Below are 20,927 nucleotides of genomic sequence, written 5' to 3'. Positions count from 1 at the left end.
CTTTCGTAATAATGGAAAATATGTAAAGAAGTAAACTCAAATTTCCCTTTTGCATACTCTAGCATTTAAAATAAATATAGATGTATCCTTTTAGCTTTGTTTAGTTTCTTAAAACATACGGAAAAGAGAAAAAGTGAGGTTAGTTTTTTGGAATCTAATTACAAATCAGAGACACAGTTATTATCAGGCGTTTGAAACATTCATGCATTTACTTTCCAGCCGATTACATAAAAACATCAAAACGTTTGTGAGATAGACATAAAACTATAATAAAAAAATACAAATCAACTCTAAACCTATAATAATATAACAATGTTTAAGTCTTTGTTTACATGTTTATTCCGTGATGATTATTTCATAGAAAAGTTCATAGAATTTATATAATCTGTGGAAAGCCATACCATATTTAGCAGAGCTTTAAGCCGCTGAAATAGATGGCGCTGTAAGGCACCAAACGTTAAACTGGAGTGTTAAAGCTTATCGCTTTACAGTGTATTTTCCTTCCTTTTTCCTTTCATTAACCTTTTCGACGCCGTGTCAAACACAAAACTCGGACGCCACGTCACCGAAGTGTCAAAACTAAAATTGAACTTTATGCGGTTTACTGCCTTTTCGCCGAAAATTGCATTGCAGAATTTCACTTCGCAACCAACTTTTCGCCAAAGATTCATTTGGCCGAATTTCATTTCCCAACTTTACATAATCCAACCTAACCTAACCCAACCTTGTACGTGATTTTCATTTCCCAACTGGGGTTGCGAAATGAAATGGTTGCGAAATAAAAACTTGCTAAAATTTCAATTGGGAAATGAAACTGATGCCATAAGTTTGTTGGGAAGTGAAATTTGGCGAAAAATATTTTGGTTAAACGGCGGTACCCCACTTTATGCGCATGCACGTAGGTCTATGTTGTTCTGTGGTCTTTGACCGATTATTCCGTCTTTGGCGTTGAACCTGCGGTGCCGATATATCCGTCATTGGCGTCCAAAAGGTTAATACGTATATGGATCTTGCCTACAATTTTTTGCATCATTTTACGCCTCTTAGCAGTCTTTTGTCTCTGGTTACGCTGCTTGTTACAAAAAAATACATAACGTTTGCAAGTCACAGTCCTTAGCAGACACACAACATAATAGTGTTGAAACTTTTTCAATCCCATATCACTTCATTCTAAAGTAGACACACACAAACTCATACCAAAGATAGATATAACTCCGTAAAGGGGCCCACTGACTATCAGTCCGCCGGACGATATCGGCCTGTCAGTTAGAACAAAAAATTGAAAGTTCCGAACAACTGACATGCTGATATCGTCCGGCGGACTGGTAGTCAGTGGGCCCCTTAATAGATGGATACAGTCTAAGGAAAAAACGTGCCTCGAAAATCACGAAAATTTGATTCTCGATCAATGGCGCCACTAGTTTTGGCCTACTCTCGTATAGAGGGCGTTGACTGTTTCGTTTGTTATTTATAATTTTAACGCATACTAGTGAAAGAACATGCGTCATAATCATATAAAAATAATTAATGCAAATAAAAAATCATTTATCCATATTTAAATACATATTAACGTATTTTTATAAATCTTCATTTTTAGTTTTAAAGTATGTCGATAGATGGCAGTGAATTTACAGTGGTTACAAAATTTACTATGACAGTACCGCTCTATGTTATTATATCTTTCATTTGAAATCATTTATTGCATCTCACATAGTAGGTACAGGTGTTCTTAAATATAAGCTGTTCATGTGACGCCCTGTTAGGGCACGGCAACATATATCCCTCATTGCTCATACGAAATCCCCATTTCCGAGTACTTTCTAGTTTGAGGTGTGATATTTTACAAATACCGATTTGCTCGTCGCACGGTATCGTTTAAAACAATTGAATTTTGTCTTCGGTTACCGCAATAGTTACTCATAAAATAAAACTATGAAAACGGATTATATCGCGTATATTGAATTTATAATACATCCCGACGTTTCGAACCCTTTATAGCGTTCGTGGTCAACGGGTGACTGAGGAAAAACTACAAAGTGCAAAAATACCAACATACAAAAAATAATAAACCATCATAGACTATAAACTTTAAGGGTTGTACATGCAAAATCTCATTCAATCATCAAATCATCTCATCAATAAATCAAATCATTTATTCTGTGTGCACAGACATTTATGGCAAACCGTAAACCGGAACCGGCCCGGACCGGACCGTGTAACCGTGTGTGCTCAGGTAAACCCTTGATTTGCCTTGTAATAAGGTAACCATAGCAACGAGTGACAAGAAAAAGTTGATTCACCCTTTTAGTAAAATGAAGAAATGCACATTTGGAAATCGAGATTGCTATTGTATTAATAAAAAACACTTGTCGATATCGAATTTAGTAGCAGAAATTTAACACATTTTACCTCTAATTTATCAATAAATTTACGAGATCATGTATACCCCGTGGAACCCTAGTATCACAATAGTATTGAGTTAACGTGTGATACCAGAGGGCGCTCCACTCCACGGGATACTTGCCAAAAATATGCCTTACCTATTTACATCATTATTTGAATTTAATTTCCTATCCTTTAAAAAAATGCGTGTTCTCGTCATTTCGGTACACATGACGCGTTCTAATCTAGTCTCTTACTCCTCAATCAGCTAACATTGATGGTGATTTACAATTTTCTTTAATCTACTTTAATCTAATAGTACAGTCGAGGGCATAAATATATACACCTAAATTCCCAAAGTTTCAAAAATATGTGCACGCTCTTACACCTTAGACAATAAAGTCCTGTTCACATATTTTTGGCCGTTAGTCAAGATCGATATTTTTGCCTTCGACTGCACATGGCGTAGATGTGACCACATATCGTCGCAGCTGTGGAATCCACAGAGTACAGTGCACTTGACTACCCAACATTTACTCATGTCGTGACGTGTCATTCATGCAGGTGACATTCATGGTGTAAATGAAATGGTTGATTATAAATTTATCACTATATTCATAATAATTTTATGAGGTAGTAAATATATAGAAAATAAATAGCACATTTATACAAAGGCCGGGAAATCAGGGATTGACGGCCAAGTAGAATAGACTACTTGGGTGAATACGAGGCTAGTAATCCATTTTATAGTAAAGGTACTTTCCTAAAAAACTGCGCGGATATATGTATTTGTGGTAGAGAATGCCTCATAGCATTAAGTCCGCCTTTTGTACGATTGTATTTTCTTTTGTGCAATAAAGATTAAATAAATAAATAAATAAATAATACTAGGTTACTAGGTACTGGGGTGTACGCATGATGTGCCGAACCCACTTTGCCGACCTAGGCCGTTAATACTGTATGCATTGCCGGCGCGTCTCAAAAAAAGCCCACGTAAGAAGATACTTCGCAGATTTTCGATACTTTTGGACCCGGGTATGTCCATAAACTACGTCCGGATCCGGGTATGTCCTTAAACTATGTCCAAAAGAGAGGTATGGGCACTGCGAATGACATCTCGCTTTGTGTGGTAGGGCACAGGACAGCGGATGTCATTCCAGATCTAGAGCAGAACCCAACTGGGGAGGTACCTCCACCTTACAAAAAACCGCAGCCAAATAACACTAGACCTTACTCATAGTGTTGTGTTCCTGCCGGTGAGTAAGGTTGCCAGAGCTCGAGGGAGAGGAGTGTTAGGGTCGGCAACGCGCATGTAACTCCTCTGGAGTTGCAGGCGTACATAGGCTACGGAGACTGCTTAACATCAGGCGGGCCGTATGCTTGTTTGCCACCGACGTAGTATTTAAAAAAAACATAAATTTATCACCAACAACTAAGTACTTACTAACATTACTGCCAATATTTCCGTGCATGTAAGAAAAAAAAGTTTAATGGGTGTTCACAAACATGAATATCTATTATAAATAATTCTGTAATGTATGGTGTCAGTTATAAAAACTGTCACGTACAAACAATTGTGCCTACAGCATGAATAGAAGGTCGAGAACACTAATAAACAGTCATTGGTTCCAATGGCCCTCTTTTGCAATGACGTCATGCGTAAATAACACGCTATGTGATACGTATTTTAAATAAGTATCTATTTAATTTTCAAACTGAAAGCAGAGATCGCTTACAAACATCTTTTCGTATCTATAACTCGCAATATGTGCCATTCTCAATCAAGTTGTCAGTAAGGCGCTATTTCCATATAGCTTTAATTTGAAATCGACCTTATCGACAAGCGACAATGTGGTACCTTTTGGTTGAAAACGTCACATACATGCAAGGCATACTTTACCTACACTGTTTTGTAAACTATATGTATAACTATAAATATGCATTCCATTACATTTTTTTAAACGAAACTTCATAAACGATGTTTATTTACATGTTATGTGTGAAATATATTTTGATAGATAGATAGCGTTTATTCGTGGCAATAAAGAGGAAAACACGTACATAGGAAACACAACATAAATAATATAAGCCACGAAATGGTCCCGACTCAGCATGGTGCTAGCCTGGCTGGGCTAGCGCTGATCTTCCGTCGGGGCCATGAACTAGTGCAGTTCTAAGAATACTAACACAGTATAAAACAAATAATAAAAGACACGTCAAGATTAATTAAAACAAACAAGATGCAAAAATAAAAATAAACAACGATTCGTTAAATAATAAAAATGAGAGTGAGTGGCGGTTGCGGAAGGGACAAAAAAGGCAGTAAGTACATACTTAATACACTTATGTAAATATAATAATCTATATTGAATCTAAATGTAGCTTGTCTCAAGTTTGAGGCATTCCTCGTTAAATTGATGTTTGAGCATAAACTTTTTTAAAGTTGTTTTAAAACTATGAATGCTTTGCAGGTTTCTGATAGGAGGTGGGATGTTGTTCCAACACCTATTTAAGAACGTAAGTATGTACCTATATAATTACACTACCGCTCAAAAGTAGGTATTTAAGCACCCGCAATTTTCACCATACAATTGTATACAAAAAATATTTTTAATATCATACAGTTCGATCGCAGGCAAATGACTCTCTTACATGTTGGATTGAATTTTTATTTAGGTAAATATATTAAGCCTCAAATTATTGCCAAAGACATCCTTTAAAATTTCGAGTTTACTTTATGCAACGATTTAAAAAACCCTTATGTACTAGTTTATACAAAATAAAACGATTTTGTACTGGAAAATGATTTATGGATTTTTTTTACGGTTGCCATTTAGTAAATAGGCAATGTACACGAATTTTCTGCACATCATTTTGAAGCTGATTTTGAACTGCACAAAAAACTGTTACCCGACTGCGACTTAGCGGTATAATTCTAAAAGTCGATTTTGTATACAATTGTATGGAAAAAATTACGAGTGCCTAAATAGTTATGGCGGTAGTGTATGTCGTGTTTTCATAATAACATCACAAAACGTTCATAATTGTAGATAAAATATATCTTTTACCAAACACAAATTTATGTTTTAAAAGTTATGTTCTATCGGTTATTCTCTATTTAATTACCTATTCTACCACAAATACTATAAAATAAGATTAATTTATTTTGTTTCAAATATTAAGTACACGGTGCGTAAGTTAAAAATAGGTATAAAATGTGTGGAAACCCAACTTTACCTCAGGTTTCCAATTGAGTGATTTGCTTTAAAACAGCAACAAGAATTCTACTCAAAATTGAACACAAATAATGACGAAAGTTTACCTAATCATAATTATATACCTATCAATGGTTTTAAACTATTATGCTAAACTAGATAGATAGTGTAGGTACACACGCATTTTATCTATTAACATCCATTACCATGGTGCCAACTTATCACAAGATATTTAGGTATCTATTAATTTCTGGCTTATGTACAGATAGTGTAATTATTTCCTGGAACTAACAATCATTCAATCATATAATCAATTGTATAAATTAAATAGGTATAATAGGTTTTTATTACACGTATATCAAGTTGAGTTGAAATTTATACCTACCTATTTTTGCTTAGAAGTGACCAGGCAAATATAGGTAGGTTATACTTGGCCTATTCTTTATAATATCAGTCACTTGCTTAATTTAGAAACGAACAATACTTAATTTTCCGCACATTCCAATTTTCCATTTATCAACACGCATTCTCATCAGCACACTCGAGTTTAAGTGCAAAATGATTTCACTAAAGTATTTTGTGCATAGTAACAAAAACTAACAGTGTGATACGAAACAACTGGAGAATCACACTGTCACTGGGACCTTCACCTCCTTGTTTACAATATAAAATTTATGCTTTTTGCCTAAAACCCCCCATATTACAGCAATATTCTCAATAATAATATTAAGTGGTATAGTTGCCAGAGCACCGACAACAAACATGATACATCTGATAGGGCCGTATCTATTTAAAGGAAAGGATTTAATTACCCCGAAAATGTACATGTAAATATTGACAGCACCTATAAATCCACATATTAAATCCAAAAACTGAGGCCCATGAATTGGGCACAGAGCGGCTAAAAATACATTACTAGTTGACAAGGGTAGCGTCACCCAAGAATAACATGATATGGCTAGAAAGATCTTATTAAATACTGGTATTTGCTTAGTATGGACTACTAAAAGAATACCTTGGATCCATCTTTTTCTCTGCTGCATAAAGTCCCATAATGTAAACGGGGACTTTTCCCACATTTCACCTTCTATAAAATTAAATGAATAACCTTCCATGTACGCTTTCATGGCGAAGTAGCAGTCCTCAGCCACGGATCCATCCAGACCGTTGTCGAACGAAACTCTCTTTTCGGCACCCATCTAGAAACATAGTAATGGCTATCAACAACAGAGAAACAGGAGAAACTATTATACCTACACATCATATCAGGGAGCCTAGCCAATATGACAATTTATCGTCGGTCGAAAATGCCAATCGAAACTGAAATTAGGTATAGAAATAGTCACGTGACAGCAGGGAGGTGTCACTACGCAGTTTAGGTACATTTGGCCGGCGCGCCTCCCGGGCAGGCGTATGGCAGTGGGCTGCCACTCGGCTCGCACGATAGTCGTGTCAGGTGGCGCTCACGCAAAATTGAAAATACACAATGGCTTCGAAACCTAAATCTCGATCTAATCCGTATAAAAGTTATTGTTCTGTTTACGGATGTCTGAATAAACGGAAGAACAAGGAAGCAGAAATATATATTTTTTTTAATCCGGAGGATATTGAAAGGTAGGCCATACTATCTCCGGATAAAAATGTTATGTTTACAGAATCAATGTTTGTAATTCCTACATATTTATCTTAAAAATAATAAATCAGTAGGTAGGTATAGGTACAAAAACTTGTCAAGTGCCAAACCCCGTGCCGACACTCACAGCTTGGTCATGAAACTGCGGCGCGCAAAGATTCACGGTTATAAGTTTCAATTTTGCTTGCATAATTTTATACCTAAACCTGACTTTTGTGAAGGAGTGAATTTTCTGTATGGTAGTACTATTAGTTATTCTGTGATAACAGGATGAAAAGTAGAAGAGAAGTGAAATATACATACCTGTGTAACTACATAGGAGCCTTTCCAACTGAACAGAGGCTTGTGAAACCAATAAAACTGAAACCTCAGCTTGCCCATGTCATCTGCCACTCGGAAGCTATCCGCCAGGGTGGTCAGCCAGTTGACCACTTGCTCATTAGCATATGTGATTAGGCCTTGCCCAAATTGGTGCTGTCCATCTTGCACAAAATTCAAAATACCCCGAACAGAATTCTCAGTCAATAGAGTCTCTTCATCTAAATGCACTATCCAATCAGTCTCTGCCAATATATTGACATTGTCTTCTAAACAATACTGGAGCGCCCTAGACTTGAATAGAGCCCCACTCTTTGTCTGGTATTCAGATGGCACTACAACTTCTCTTACTCTTCTATGCTTTGGTAGATTCAACGCTTTATCTGTGACAACTTCTATCATAAAGTTCTCCATTCCGACATCAACACAAGTGTTCATGTTTCTTGAAACATTAGTCTTTACCAGTTTTGGAAAGTCACCTCTAGTCACGACTCTTACGCAGATGAAGGGAGCCAGTAATGGGGAACCTTTTAGTTTTACCTTTCCCGGAAAGGTGTTGAAAAATATTAATCCAGCAAAATTGCACAGCACCTGAGGTATTGTCAGCAAGGTACATAACCTGAGGAGGTAAAGGAGGCTTGCCCCGTAAAATCCGTAAGTCTCCCAGGGATCCGGAATAGCATTTTTCTCTTCATTTAAATCAATGGCACCAGCGAATACGAGGAACAGAAATATGAAGGAGAAATAAAAAATACAGTGCAGTAAATGTTTTACACGTCCTCGTAACATTCTGAAACAAATATAAAATGTTCAGTTATTTTAATATGATGGGAAATTACCGCAATTGTGATTGTGTACTTATGTGCCCCCTGCCAACCCGGGTTGCTCAAATCATCATTTTAAAATGTAAGTTGGTGAAGATGTTTTTCCAGCGCAGCGCTACAGGAAGTACAAAATCCTTTATCCTTGGGTTTTTTTCAATAACTCACCTAGGTCCGTTGGTTAACATAACACAACCGACCCGTACGTTATCGTTACCGCACCGATTCCGAAATACACGCCCCTATACTATACACAATACAATCTGATCTGACAAGCAATGAAGCAAGACTGCAAGAAGCAAGCTAAGCGATCTGTCAATATTGACAATTGATTTAGCAGTGTCGCCAGTGTCACTTTGTCGCCAGTTTTAAACGGTAATAGACGGGCGTACGGGACCGAGACCTTAGTCCGATCAGCAAGCGCCGCGTAGCTGCGTAGTCTGGAGCGCTTAATAGATTATGTGCGTATAGCACATCTATAGGATCCTACCATCTATATATGTTGAAACACCAACATAAAATATCGATTAATTCATTCACTTCACTGGTTCAAGCAACGGCTAGGGCAGCCCTACGCAAAATGACGTATTGTATTGACGTATGACGTATAAAAAAATCATTTACGTTTCGAGTCTTCACGTAAATATAACTTTGTTGTAAAAATGTTGTGTTTTGTTATGTTAAAATCTGTGTGGAATGAAAATGTGCAAAACCAAGAATAATATTTTACCTTTGCCCACCAAGCATTAATAAAATGCTGGAACATAACATCTTATTAGTGACTAGAAGAGAAAGTGCCTCGTATAGTAAATAACGGGTCGATATGAATATGTCTGTCTCAGATTTATCAGTCGGATGTCGTTTTGCGGATTATTTTGCTATATGTGGGCTAGATTTTGATTCTGGCTTGGAACCTGACAGGCTTTGTGGTCAGTTTTAAAACACCATATGTTTTGAATGTTGTTTTATTGTGTCCTAATCCTAACAGATGATGTCTTTGTTTTAGGCGACAATTTGCATGTATCTCCTTTGGACCGCTCATATAAAGGGAAAATATTAGCTCACTACCCTGACAATGTTCAAAGCAATCCATTTGACGAACATGCTGTTTGTATGGTGAGCAAAATTATATATTATTCTTATACATTCTTGTTTGACATTGTGTATCATAACAACAGTTGATATGATACCATTTATAAGTTAATCATATTAATAACGGGTCACTCACGTATTTTAAGTCAAAAAACGCTCGACATGTTTCACTCCGTACCGAGGAGCGTCATCAGTCTGCGCCGGTCCGTCACCGTCAACGCAAGCTCCTGATGACATGCTTCGGTACGGAGTGAAACATGTCGAGCGTTTTTCGACTTAAAATACGTGAGTGACCCGTTATTAACAGTGTCATTTATAAGTAATTTAAGATGGTTCATCATCATTCCCTTGCCCTTACCAATTCATTTGGGGTCGGCGCAGCATGTTTTTTTCTTCCGTACCTCTCTCTCGCCCGTCATTTCATCATTCACTTGCGTTCGTTTCATATCATCTCTCACACAGTCCATCTACCTTTTCCTTGGTTTTCCTCTCCTCGTACCTCCCTCCACAGTCATTCGTAATACCTTTCTCGTCACATGACTTTCATCCCTCCGCATCACATGCCTGTACCACGCTAGGCGATTCACTCTAACTTTTTCTACTATGGTTGCAACTTTTAGGCTTCCTCTTAAACACTCATTCCTTATCCTGGCCATTCTTGTCACAGCACACATCCATCTTAACATTCTCATCTCCGCTACATCCAATCTCTTTTCATGCGTCAGCTTTAGGGCCCAACACTTGATCCATACATGACGACAGATCTCATGATAATATAGTTATGTCCCTAGGGACATTATTATATGGCTTTAGGAGCACCTTTGTGCACCCCTGATATTTTTTTTTATATCCATTTGTCAACAAGTCTTGATTACTTTGTGTTGTTGTGTTGAAGAACAAACTGAGTTGTTAAAAAAGGACAATATTTTTTTTTGTCTTATAAAATTTTTAGTCTAAGTTTTGTTATACAATAATCTTCTCAACAATAATACAATAAAGTTTATAAGCCAAAGTAAAAATTTTATAAAGCACTGAAATACAGGGTGGGCCAGTGATAAATTCTCTTTTCGTAAGAGGTCGAGAATGAAAAGAGAATTTATCACTGGCCCACTTTGTAGTTAAATGAATACATCATGTAAAACTTCATTCATGTTTAATTTATCCAAGCTAGACCCTTGTGAATACCCTGGTTTGATACTGCCAACCTCGCTAGAAAAGTGTTAGTCTCAGATTTCACACACACATCCCTACAAACAAGTTTCTGTGCATGATGGGTGTTAAATCGTCACCACTGTGTGCAAACTGTCAGAAGACTGTAGTGTCCAAAGCCTCAATAATAACCAGATAAAAAAAAAAGTTTAATGTCTTCTTCTTCAGTCGGTCCCTCAATGCTGAGGATCGCGACAGGTCCTTCTGTTGAAGATCAGGTTCTTCCATAGGCTTCTATTTTTCGCCAAGCGCATGGCCTCGTGCAGTTTTAATTGCATAAGTGCAGTGATTTGAGCACACCATCTAGTAGGAGGAGGGCCCTGAGGTCTGTCTTCAACTTTACCTGTCATAATAACTCTCTCCAGGCTATCCGAGGAGCGACGTGAGAGGTGTCTGAAGTATATGAGTATTAGGTCCTGGCATATCGTTGACAACCGGCGTTTTATGCGTAGCTCTTCTAATATGGACTGATTAGTATGCATAACTGTCCAAGATGTTTAATTTAATATGTTCATATTTTGATGTTATCTTTCCAGTTATGCCTGCCTGCTGGTCTCCAGTTCAGGACACAGAAACATTCACTCGAGCCAAAGTTCCATAGTTTTGTTGTGACCAGAGAGAACGCTTCCCGCTACTATGGGTTTAGTCTTATCTTCTATGAGGAAGTTAGGAACAGAAATATCTGCAGTGCCATGCATACTTTACAGGTATGTCTTTCAACTAGCTTTTGCCCGCGACTTCGTCTGCGTGGAGTTAGTAATTTGGGTACCTTATTTTTTATCCAATCTGCTTTTTATTGGTTCACCATACAAACTTCCATCCCCCCTTTTCACCCCCTTAAAGGATGACTCCTGGGATAAAACCTACCGTATGTCCTTCCCCAGGACCCAAACTATCTCTATACCAAATTTCAACTAAATCGGTTCAGCGGTTTAAGCGTGAAGAGGTAACAGACAGACACACTTTGGCATTTATAATATTAGTATGGATATAAGAAATAATTATCTCATCACGAAAATTTTACCTGATTGTGGGCGGCCTGAGTCCTTCATTACCCAAACTGTGAACAGTTCATTCGGAGATAACATTATTTCCGAATGAGCTGTTACATGAATTTGGACCATATAAATATGATGGTAAAATTGCCTTTTAAACGGGTTTGTACCAGTTCACACCTGGCAAATTCAGTAGCAAACTAAAAGAAATTTATTTATTTATTGATTTAGAAGAAAAACTAAAGAAGCGTACAGGTTTTTAAAGGGGCGGCAACGTGCATGTAATATCTGGTGTTGCAGGCGTCTATACGCTACGGTCACTGCTTACCATCAGGCGAGACGTACGCTTGTTTGCTACCGACGTGGTATAAAAAAAGAAATAACACCTAGGTTTAAGCCCAGAAAATCACCTCAAAGAATTCCAACTATAGGTTGTTATTGTAACATGTGTGTTTTTACCTCACTTTACTGTATCAAAATATCTACAGGCAATGTATATCACCGAGTTATCTAGTGGACAGACCCCACCCGGCCACAGAAAAAACACTGGAAAAGAGAGCTCTCGATCCTTGCCCAGGTCCTTCAAGCTGGCTCCACACTCGGGCGCCGCGCTCACCTACTACGATGTAACCAAAGATAAACTTTATGTAGCCAAAAGTATAGCTCTAATATGCCAATACCCATATGTGAGGGTAGCGCAGTTGTTTTTAGAGAATTTATATAGGTAAGGACTAATCATTTTATAAAATCATTTTATAAGAATGTTATACACAAATTATGACTTCTGCACCATGCCAAATCAAGCTAGTATGCTAGATCCAAGTTACTTCTCTAAAATATTATCTTTACATTGTTCCAAATGCTACTAGACAAATGTTACTAAAGTGAGTAGACATTTTAGTACAACAATTTAGTCACTTAGTCGAGACCTTGGTAAAGTAGAATCCACACTTTTAAAAATTCAACTTCAACCAGTTGACAAAACAAAAAAATTGAAGGTTCTTTCATTTCAGATCATTGCCTAGACAGCCCGGACCGGGCCTTAGTCCGGAGTCGTATGTTTACAACCTTCTGTATGAAGTGCCCGTGCCCTTGCCCGGACAGGCCCTGCGCCTGTATCTGCCACCGGCTGAACCTCACTTAGAACCGGTGCCTGTTGTGAGTAGCCTGCTTATTTATCTATTTAAACATGTTGCATAAAAAAAAACCGGCTAAGTGCGAGTCGAAATCTGCATGGCATTCCCGGGAATGCACTTATTTTTTAGCCACCCTGTATATAGTAGTAGTAGTAGTAGTAAAACTCTTTATTGTACAAAAATAAACATAAAATAAGAGAAGACACAGATACACACACAGACAGAGAGAGATATATACATTTTTTGATATTTTTAATTTTTAGTTTTAATCGTGTGTCGATAGATGACAGTAAATTTACTGTGCCAACAAAATTTACTATGACAGTACCCCTCTATCCTATATATTCTCTTTGTTCCAGGTGATACGAATGCCAAATTTACCCGAAGAGCTACCATTGCTCGACTACCCGCTTCGGGTGATGTTCTCTAGTTTAGGAGTAGAATGTGTGGTTCAGCTGTTCACATGCGTGCTGCTAGAGCACCAGGTGCTCATTAGATCCAGTGGTAAGTAATAGCCTTTATTTCATACTTTTTTAGGGTTCCGTACCCAAAGAGTAAAAACGGGACCCTATTACTAAGACTCCACTATCCGTCTGTCTGCACAGATTATATAATAGTTCTTACCAACAGATACTTATCTCTCAAAGAAAACGCAAATACCTACCGTTTTGATACCTACACAAAAATACAATGGAGTGACCTTCAACGCGCCGCTCCCCGCACCGCGCGCGCCGACACAACGCTAGGGTTGCCGACGCTTCTTTCAAATACTTAGGTGTCTTAGGTAGATATCTAACTTTAAATGTGTCGTAAAAACATTACCTACATCTTTAAAACAATTTAATAGTACCTACGTAGCTTGTAACAATAATAACAGTAGGTGTAAGTACCTATATTAAGAATATCTATTTACTTTTCCTCATCCGTCGAAAGAGGAAAAAACTATATTTTTTATTCGTTTTGTTGTTTCTGCATTCATCCACACTACAAGCTGTGTTATTTGTTCGTGACGAAGACATTTCTTTGGCATAGCGCGCGCTGACGTGCGTGCGTGAGCGCGTGTGGCAACCAACTGGCTAGCTTGAGTCCCGCCGGCGGGAAGCGAATCGTAGGTATAAATCCGAGCTCCATAGGCCTGATCAGGCTTAGACCGCGGGCCAGGAACAGATTTCCATGACCAATCGCCTCCCGGGCGAATACTCGTATAGTGGTTAACGGCTATGTATGATGAACCCTCGTGAACGTCAGCTGCCGCTCCGTCGGTGGGTTGAGGAATGGCAGCAAACAAAGTCTATAAAAAAAATTAGTCATCGCCTCCAGCTTCATACTTTGTCAGATGATAGTTGAGATGATATTGTGAATAAACAAAATCGTCAGCCGATTGTATCGCTGTGGAAAGACCGTCAGCTGGTCACATGAACATGTAAAAAAGAAAATTCTTTTCAGTCATCGGCGTCATCGCCACCCGTTTGATACTCTGTCAGATGATAGTTTAGATGCTATTGTTATTAAAACAAATCGTCAGCCGGTTGTATCGCGGTGGAAAGACCGTGTTACGCGTTTTGGTGGCTGCCATACCTTAACCCACCAACGGAGCGGCAGCTGACGTTCACGAGGGTTCATCATACATAACCGTTAACCGCTATACGAGTTTTCGCCCGGTAGGCGATGATTGACGAAATTTGCGCCTGGCTCGCGGTCTAGCTGTATCTCATAAACCGTGATAGCTAGACAGTTGAAATTTTCACAGATGATTTATTTCTGTAACAACAAACACTAAAATGTACGGAACCGTCGGTGGGCGAGTCCGACTCGCACTTGTCCGGTTTTTTACAATTATATAAAATTACAATGTTATTTTTATACTTATTAAAACCGTGGAAAAACCGTGTTACGCGTTTCGGTGGCTGCCATACCTCAACCCACCAACGGAGCGGCAGCTGACGTTCACGAGGGTTATCATACATAACCGTTAACCGCTATACGAGTTTTCGCCCGGGAGGCGATGACTGATGTTATTTTTAGTCGCTTCTGGCGACATGTTTCGGATTCTTCGGGAATCCTTCCTCAGGCACGAGTGTCCGCGGCGGTTGTACGTCGTGCACTCGTGAAACCGTACTGATCTAAATATTTTGAAATATGTGTCACGATAGTTTAATTTCGATTACAATGTTATATTTGTTTTTTATTTGCGCGTAGATAGATAGATGCGGTAGATGTCGCTAGGGTCCCCTAATTATTATTATTATTTCATTTTAGACAGGCAGCTGATGCTGGTACGTCTAAATCATAGTTCACTTAGCACAATTAGCATAGTTTGTCTAGTCTATTTTTAAATTGATTAACACTTGCAGAGTTCACAACTTCTGAGGGTAATTTGTTCCAAGCCTTTACTACTCGGTTTGCAATAAAGTGTTTGCCGATATTTGTTTTGCGCTTTGTTGTTATTAGTTTAAGGTTGTGTCCTCTTGTGCGCGTGTTTGAGTTTCGAGCGAACAGATCGCTTAGTTCTGGACAGTCGTAATATCCGTTAATTATTTTGAACGTTTCGATCAAGTCGCCGCGTTCACGCCTTTTTTGCAGTGTTGTCAGGCCCAGCTTGACTAATCTTTCTTCGTATGAAAGTGACTAGTTGTGCGGGAATTTTAGTGAATCTACGCTGCACTCGCTCGATCATGTCAATATCTTTTTTGAAGTATGGATTCCATATCTGAAAGCCATATTCCAGAATTGGTGTTATGTAGGTCTTATATATCTTTAGCATTGTTTCGGTGGTGAGGATACGAAAAGCTTTTCTAATTATGTAGATTATAGAGTTAGCCTTTCTTACTATTCGTGAAATATGGGGTTCCCACTTGAGATCATTAGACACTATGACTCCCAGGTCTTGTTGGGTCGTGGTTCCTGCTAACGCTACGCTGTTTAAAGTGTATGGCAAATTTGGGTTTTTGTTGTGCATGTGGAGGACTGTGCATTTAGATTCGTTGAGGTTTATAAGCCAGTCTAGGCACCAGTCCCTAATTCGGTTCAAATCTGACTGTAGTTTACTATGGTCTATCATGGGGTTTACAAACAGCTTAGAGTCATCTGCAAAGAAGCTGAAGTTGGATTCGATGGTGGTTTGTAAGTCGGTAACAAATATGCTGAACATTGTGGTTGAGATGACCGATCCCTGTGGGACGCCGCTCCAGACATCAAATTCGTCAGAAACACTGTCAGCGATACGTACTCTAAATTTTCTGTCGCTTAGAAATGATTCTATCCATTGTAGAAGCTTTCCTCTTATGCCAAAGTGCTCAAGTTTGGCCAGGAGTCTACGATGGGGCACTCTGTCAAAAGCTTTTTCATAGTCCAGGTATATCACGTCGATTGGTTCTGCCTTATCCAGATGGCTAGACCAGACCTTGACACATCCTAGTATCCTTACGAAACTCACTAAGGCGCATAATAATATGGTGGAAATATTCGCTCTCCTCGAGTGAAGTCTCAGTAGCTCAGTTGGCAGAGCGATTGGCTCGTGAATTAGAGTAGAGTTCCGAGCCTAGCCCGAGATTGAATTCTTCCACTTTTAATTAATTAGGGTTCCGTACCCAAAGGGTAAAAACGGGACCCTATTACTAAGACTCCGCTGTCCGTCTGTCTGTCACCAGGCTGTATCTCATGAACCGTGATAGCTAGACAGTTGACATCTTCACACATGATGTATTTCTGTTGCCGCTATAACAACAAATTCTAAAAAGTCCGGAACTCTCGGTGCGCGAGTCCGACTCGCACTTGGCCGGTTTTATTTTTATGTAGGTTTATTTGTATCATTATTTATTTATTATATACTAGCGACCCGCCCCGGCTTCGCACGGGTAGTTCAACTAATTTACACAAAACCTTTACAAATTATACATATAAGACTTTCTCTTGAATCACTCTATCTATTAAAAAAAACCGTATCAAAATCCGTTGCGTAGTTTTAAAGATTGAAGGGAAACGAGGACGTGGCAGAAGGAGAATATCATGGACAAGGAACATAAGAGACTGGTTAGACGTGGACAGTACAGAAAAACTAATTCGCATGACTACGGATAGAACGGCATATAGGCATAAGGTCGCCAACCTCTGGGACGGAGAAGGCACTTGAAGAAGAAGAAGAAGAAGAAGTTTTAAAGATCTAATTATACCTATGGTGTACCTATGTATGCTTAGATCTTTAAAACTACGCAACGGATTCTGATGCGTTTTTTTTTTCCTATGGACAGACATAGATACATACAGACTAGACAGCTTTGTTTTATACTATTGGGTCATCCACATGTTTAGGGGGGGGGGGGTCAAGAAAATGTGACATGTTGTGACAAGGGGGAGTCACAAACTTTGTGACATCACATTCTTATTTAAATTATTTAATTCGCTGTACAGTTAAATAACGAGTTTTTGAACGATAATCGTTTTTAATCGTTCAATATTCTGTCCTAATCAGTATTGGATTATAAAATTACTCATTTCTTTTGTTAAAAATATTTTGATAAAATATTAACAATACATACTTAATTCGATTTGCCGATTTCATTGAAAAAATGTTACGTCACACCAGAGGGAGAGGGGTTTGCCAAATGTAACCAAGTGTGACAAGGAGGGGGGAGGTGTCAAAAAACCTCAAAATTCGTGTGACGTAATTAATGGATGAAATCTATGTAGTGATGTGCGTCTAGGTCGATTAATAATAATAATAAAATTTCCACGGAAGACCAGCGTCGAGATCCGTAACTGGTATCTTGACATTAAGCTGAGTGGAGACCCTTTCAGTGACGCTTATTAATAATAAATTGTTCTGTTGTCTATGTAATACCTAAATTTAAGCGTTTTCTGAATAAATCTCTTCTATTCTATTCTAAACGAAGTTTATTCAAGAAGTTGGAACATAGGTCCATAATAAAAGTACACGATAATGCTTAGAAACTAATTGAAAGGGAAGGTGGCTCAGCTGATGTCTGTGCCAAAAAGGCTTAAGACGATTAGTGTAAGATTGACCTACGAGTATAATACAGATTACTGATTTAAACTGAGCTTAAACTGAGTCATGGGTGTTTTCTATGTACGAGTATTTAAGTATTTATATATTATATATATCGTTGTCTGAGTGCCCATAACACAAGCCTCCTTGGGCTTACCATGGGACTTAGTCAATCTGTGTAAGAATGTCTTATAATATTTATTTATTTAAACTCACGATTTTTACTCATTATTATTCACAACGACGGGACTTAATCGCGTACTTATTGTATGTCGGAGGTAAATTTAAAACTTATTTTACGCGATTGTTTCGAGGACGGCGTTGTCCCGTGGTCTCGGAGAAGACTGGCTCAAGTTGACAAACAAGACCAAGTGCGGGTAGTTCGAAAAACTCGCGCGCCTAGAAAATGTTGATGTCAACTTGAGCCAGTCTTCTCCGAGACCACGGGGACAACGCCGTCCTCGAAACGTCGGTGGTAAATTTAAAACTTATTTTACTCGATTAAGTCCCGTCGTTGTGAATTATAATTGATCGTTGCAGACTACAGTAAGCTGATGCTGGTGGCGGAGTGCATGGTGTCTCTGCTGCTGCCGTTCGCGTGGGCGCACGTGTACGTGCCCATCCTGCCTGCGCCCCTCTACCACTTCCTCGACGCGCCGGTGCCGTTCGTCATGGGTCTGTAATAATACAATGGGCTACGAAAATCGTTGTTAAAAGTCGTATTTACGTATGTATCTTGTATTCCACAGGTCTTCACGCGGACAGCGCGGCCGTCAGCGGCGCGCGAAACATCGCGCTCGGCTCCGAGGCGGCCTTGTGTCTAGTCGACATCGACAAACCCGACATACAGCTGCCCGAGGAGCTGCCCGTCTTCCCGCACCGGACGGCCTTCATAGAGGAGCTCGACCACATCCTGGACAAACATCAGGCAAGTTAGGACATGCGGCCTTGTGTCTAGTCGACATCGACAAACCCGACATACAGCTGCCCGAGGAGCTGCCCGTCTTCCCGCACCGGACGGCCTTCATAGAGGAGCTCGACCACATCCTGGACAAACATCAGGCAAGTTAGGACATGTGGCCTTGTGTCTAGTCGACATCGACAAACCCGACATACAGCTGCCCGAGGAGATGCCCGTCTTCCCGCACCGGACGGCCTTCATAGAGGAGCTCGACCACATCCTGGACAAACATCAGGCAAGTTAGGACATGCGGCCTTGTGTCTAGTCGACATCGACAAACCCGACATACAGCTGCCCGAGGAGCTGCCCGTCTTCCCGCACCGGACGGCCTTCATAGAGGAGCTCGACCACATCCTGGACAAACATCAGGCAAGTTAGGACATGCGGCCTTGTGTCTAGTCGACATCGACAAACCCGACATACAGCTGCCCGAGGAGCTGCCCGTCTTCCCGCACCGGACGGCCTTCATAGAGGAGCTCGACCACATCCTGGACAAACATCAGGCAAGTTAGGACATGTGGCCTTGTGTCTAGTCGACATCGACAAACCCGACATACAGCTGCCCGAGGAGCTGCCCGTCTTCCCGCACCGGACGGCCTTCATAGAGGAGCTCGACCACATCCTGGACAAACATCAGGCAAGTTAGGACATGCGGCCTTGTGTCTAGTCGACATCGACAAACCCGACATACAGCTGCCCGAGGAGCTACCCGTCTTCCCGCACCGGACGGCCTTCATAGAGGAGCTCGACCACATCCTGGACAAACATCAGGCAAGTTAGGACATGCGGCCTTGTGTCTAGTCGACATCGACAAACCCGACATACAGCTGCCCGAGGAGCTGCCCGTCTTCCCGCACCGGACGGCCTTCATAGAGGAGCTCGACCACATCCTGGACAAACATCAGGCAAGTTAGGACATGCGGCCTTGTGTCTACTCGACATCGACAAACCCGACATACAGCTGCCCGAGGAGCTGCCCGTCTTCCCGCACCGGACGGCCTTCATAGAGGAGCTCGACCACATCCTGGACAAACATCAGGCAAGTTAGGACATGCGGCCTTGTGTCTAGTCGACATCGACAAACCCGACATACAGCTGCCCGAGGAGCTGCCCGTCTTCCCGCACCGGACGGCCTTCATAGAGGAGCTCGACCACATCCTGGACAAACATCAGGCAAGTTAGGACATGCGGCCTTGTGTCTAGTCGACATCGACAAACCCGACATACAGCTGCCCGAGGAGCTGCCCGTCTTCCCGCACCGGACGGCCTTCATAGAGGAGCTCGACCACATCCTGGACAAACATCAGGCAAGTTAGGACATGCGGCCTTGTGTCTAGTCGACATCGACAAACCCGACATACAGCTGCCCGAGGAGCTACCCGTCTTCCCGCACCGGACGGCCTTCATAGAGGAGCTCGACCACATCCTGGACAAACATCAGGCAAGTTAGGACATGCGGCCTTGTGTCTAGTCGACATCGACAAACCCGACATACAGCTGCCCGAGGAGCTGCCCGTCTTCCCGCACCGGACGGCCTTCATAGAGGAGCTCGACCACATCCTGGACAAACATCAGGCAAGTTAGGACATGCGGCCTTGTGTCTAGTCGACATCGACAAACCCGACATACAGCTGCCCGAGGAGCTGCCCGTCTTCCCGCACCGGACGGCCTTCATAGAGGAGCTCGACCACATCCTGGACAAACATCAGGCAAGTTAGGACATGCGGCCTTGTGTCTAGTCGACATCGACAAACCCGACATACAGCTGCCCGAGGAGCTGCCCGTCTTCCCGCACCGGACGGCCTTCATAGAGGAGCTCGACCACATCCTGGACAAACATCAGGCAAGTTAGGACATGCGGCCTTGTGTCTAGTCGACATCGACAAACCCGACATACAGCTGCCCGAGGAGCTGCCCGTCTTCCCGCACCGGACGGCCTTCATAGAGGAGCTCGACCACATCCTGGACAAACATCAGGCAAGTTAGGACATGCGGCCTTGTGTCTAGTCGACATCGACAAACCCGACATACAGCTGCCCGAGGAGCTGCCCGTCTTCCCGCACCGGACGGCCTTCATAGAGGAGCTCGACCACATCCTGGACAAACATCAGGCAAGTTAGGACATGCGGCCTTGTGTCTAGTCGACATCGACAAACCCGA

At 40.8% G+C, this 20,927-nt stretch overlaps 2 protein-coding genes across 2 annotated transcripts in view; one reads left to right on the top strand and one right to left on the bottom strand.

Annotated features, from left to right (window-relative positions):
* Positions 1–3,290: 3,290 nt before the first annotated feature.
* LOC134741623 (beta-1,4-mannosyltransferase egh) lies at positions 3,291–8,632 on the bottom strand. Its single transcript, XM_063674476.1, has 3 exons — positions 8,538–8,632; positions 7,534–8,338; positions 3,291–6,796 (listed from the first exon to the last, which is right to left on the bottom strand). Exons 1-3 carry the CDS (start codon positions 8,555–8,557, stop codon positions 6,224–6,226), a joined length of 1,398 nt encoding a protein of 465 aa, XP_063530546.1. The 5' UTR covers positions 8,558–8,632; the 3' UTR covers positions 3,291–6,223.
* A 337-nt stretch (positions 8,633–8,969) lies between these two features.
* Positions 8,970–20,927, top strand: part of LOC134741637 (DENN domain-containing protein 5B) — a 64,215-nt gene continuing 52,257 nt past the window's right edge. The window contains exons 1-8 of the mRNA XM_063674491.1: positions 8,970–9,298; positions 9,376–9,485; positions 11,207–11,377; positions 12,154–12,389; positions 12,679–12,823; positions 13,161–13,305; positions 18,347–18,481; positions 18,556–18,734. Of these exons, the coding sequence (XP_063530561.1) occupies positions 9,193–9,298; positions 9,376–9,485; positions 11,207–11,377; positions 12,154–12,389; positions 12,679–12,823; positions 13,161–13,305; positions 18,347–18,481; positions 18,556–18,734 (1,227 nt within the window). The 5' untranslated portion in view covers positions 8,970–9,192. The remainder of the gene's footprint in view (positions 9,299–9,375; positions 9,486–11,206; positions 11,378–12,153; positions 12,390–12,678; positions 12,824–13,160; positions 13,306–18,346; positions 18,482–18,555; positions 18,735–20,927) is intronic.

Source organism: Cydia strobilella, chromosome 5 (assembly GCF_947568885.1).
Source record: "Cydia strobilella chromosome 5, ilCydStro3.1, whole genome shotgun sequence".
In the NCBI taxonomy this organism is placed as follows: Eukaryota; Metazoa; Arthropoda; class Insecta; order Lepidoptera; family Tortricidae; genus Cydia; species Cydia strobilella.
Note: the sequence above shows the minus strand (reverse complement) of the source record. Positions and strands in the feature narration are given on the sequence as shown.

Coding starts and splice junctions, on each gene's coding strand:
- LOC134741623 (XM_063674476.1), bottom strand. CDS start 8,557: ATGTTAACCAACGGACCTAG. Junction 8,339..8,537: donor ATGTTAACCAACGGACCTAG/GTGAGTTATTGA, acceptor TATTTGTTTCAG/AATGTTACGAGGACGTGTAA. Junction 6,797..7,533: donor GCTCCTATGTAGTTACACAG/GTATGTATATTT, acceptor CTATGTTTCTAG/ATGGGTGCCGAAAAGAGAGT.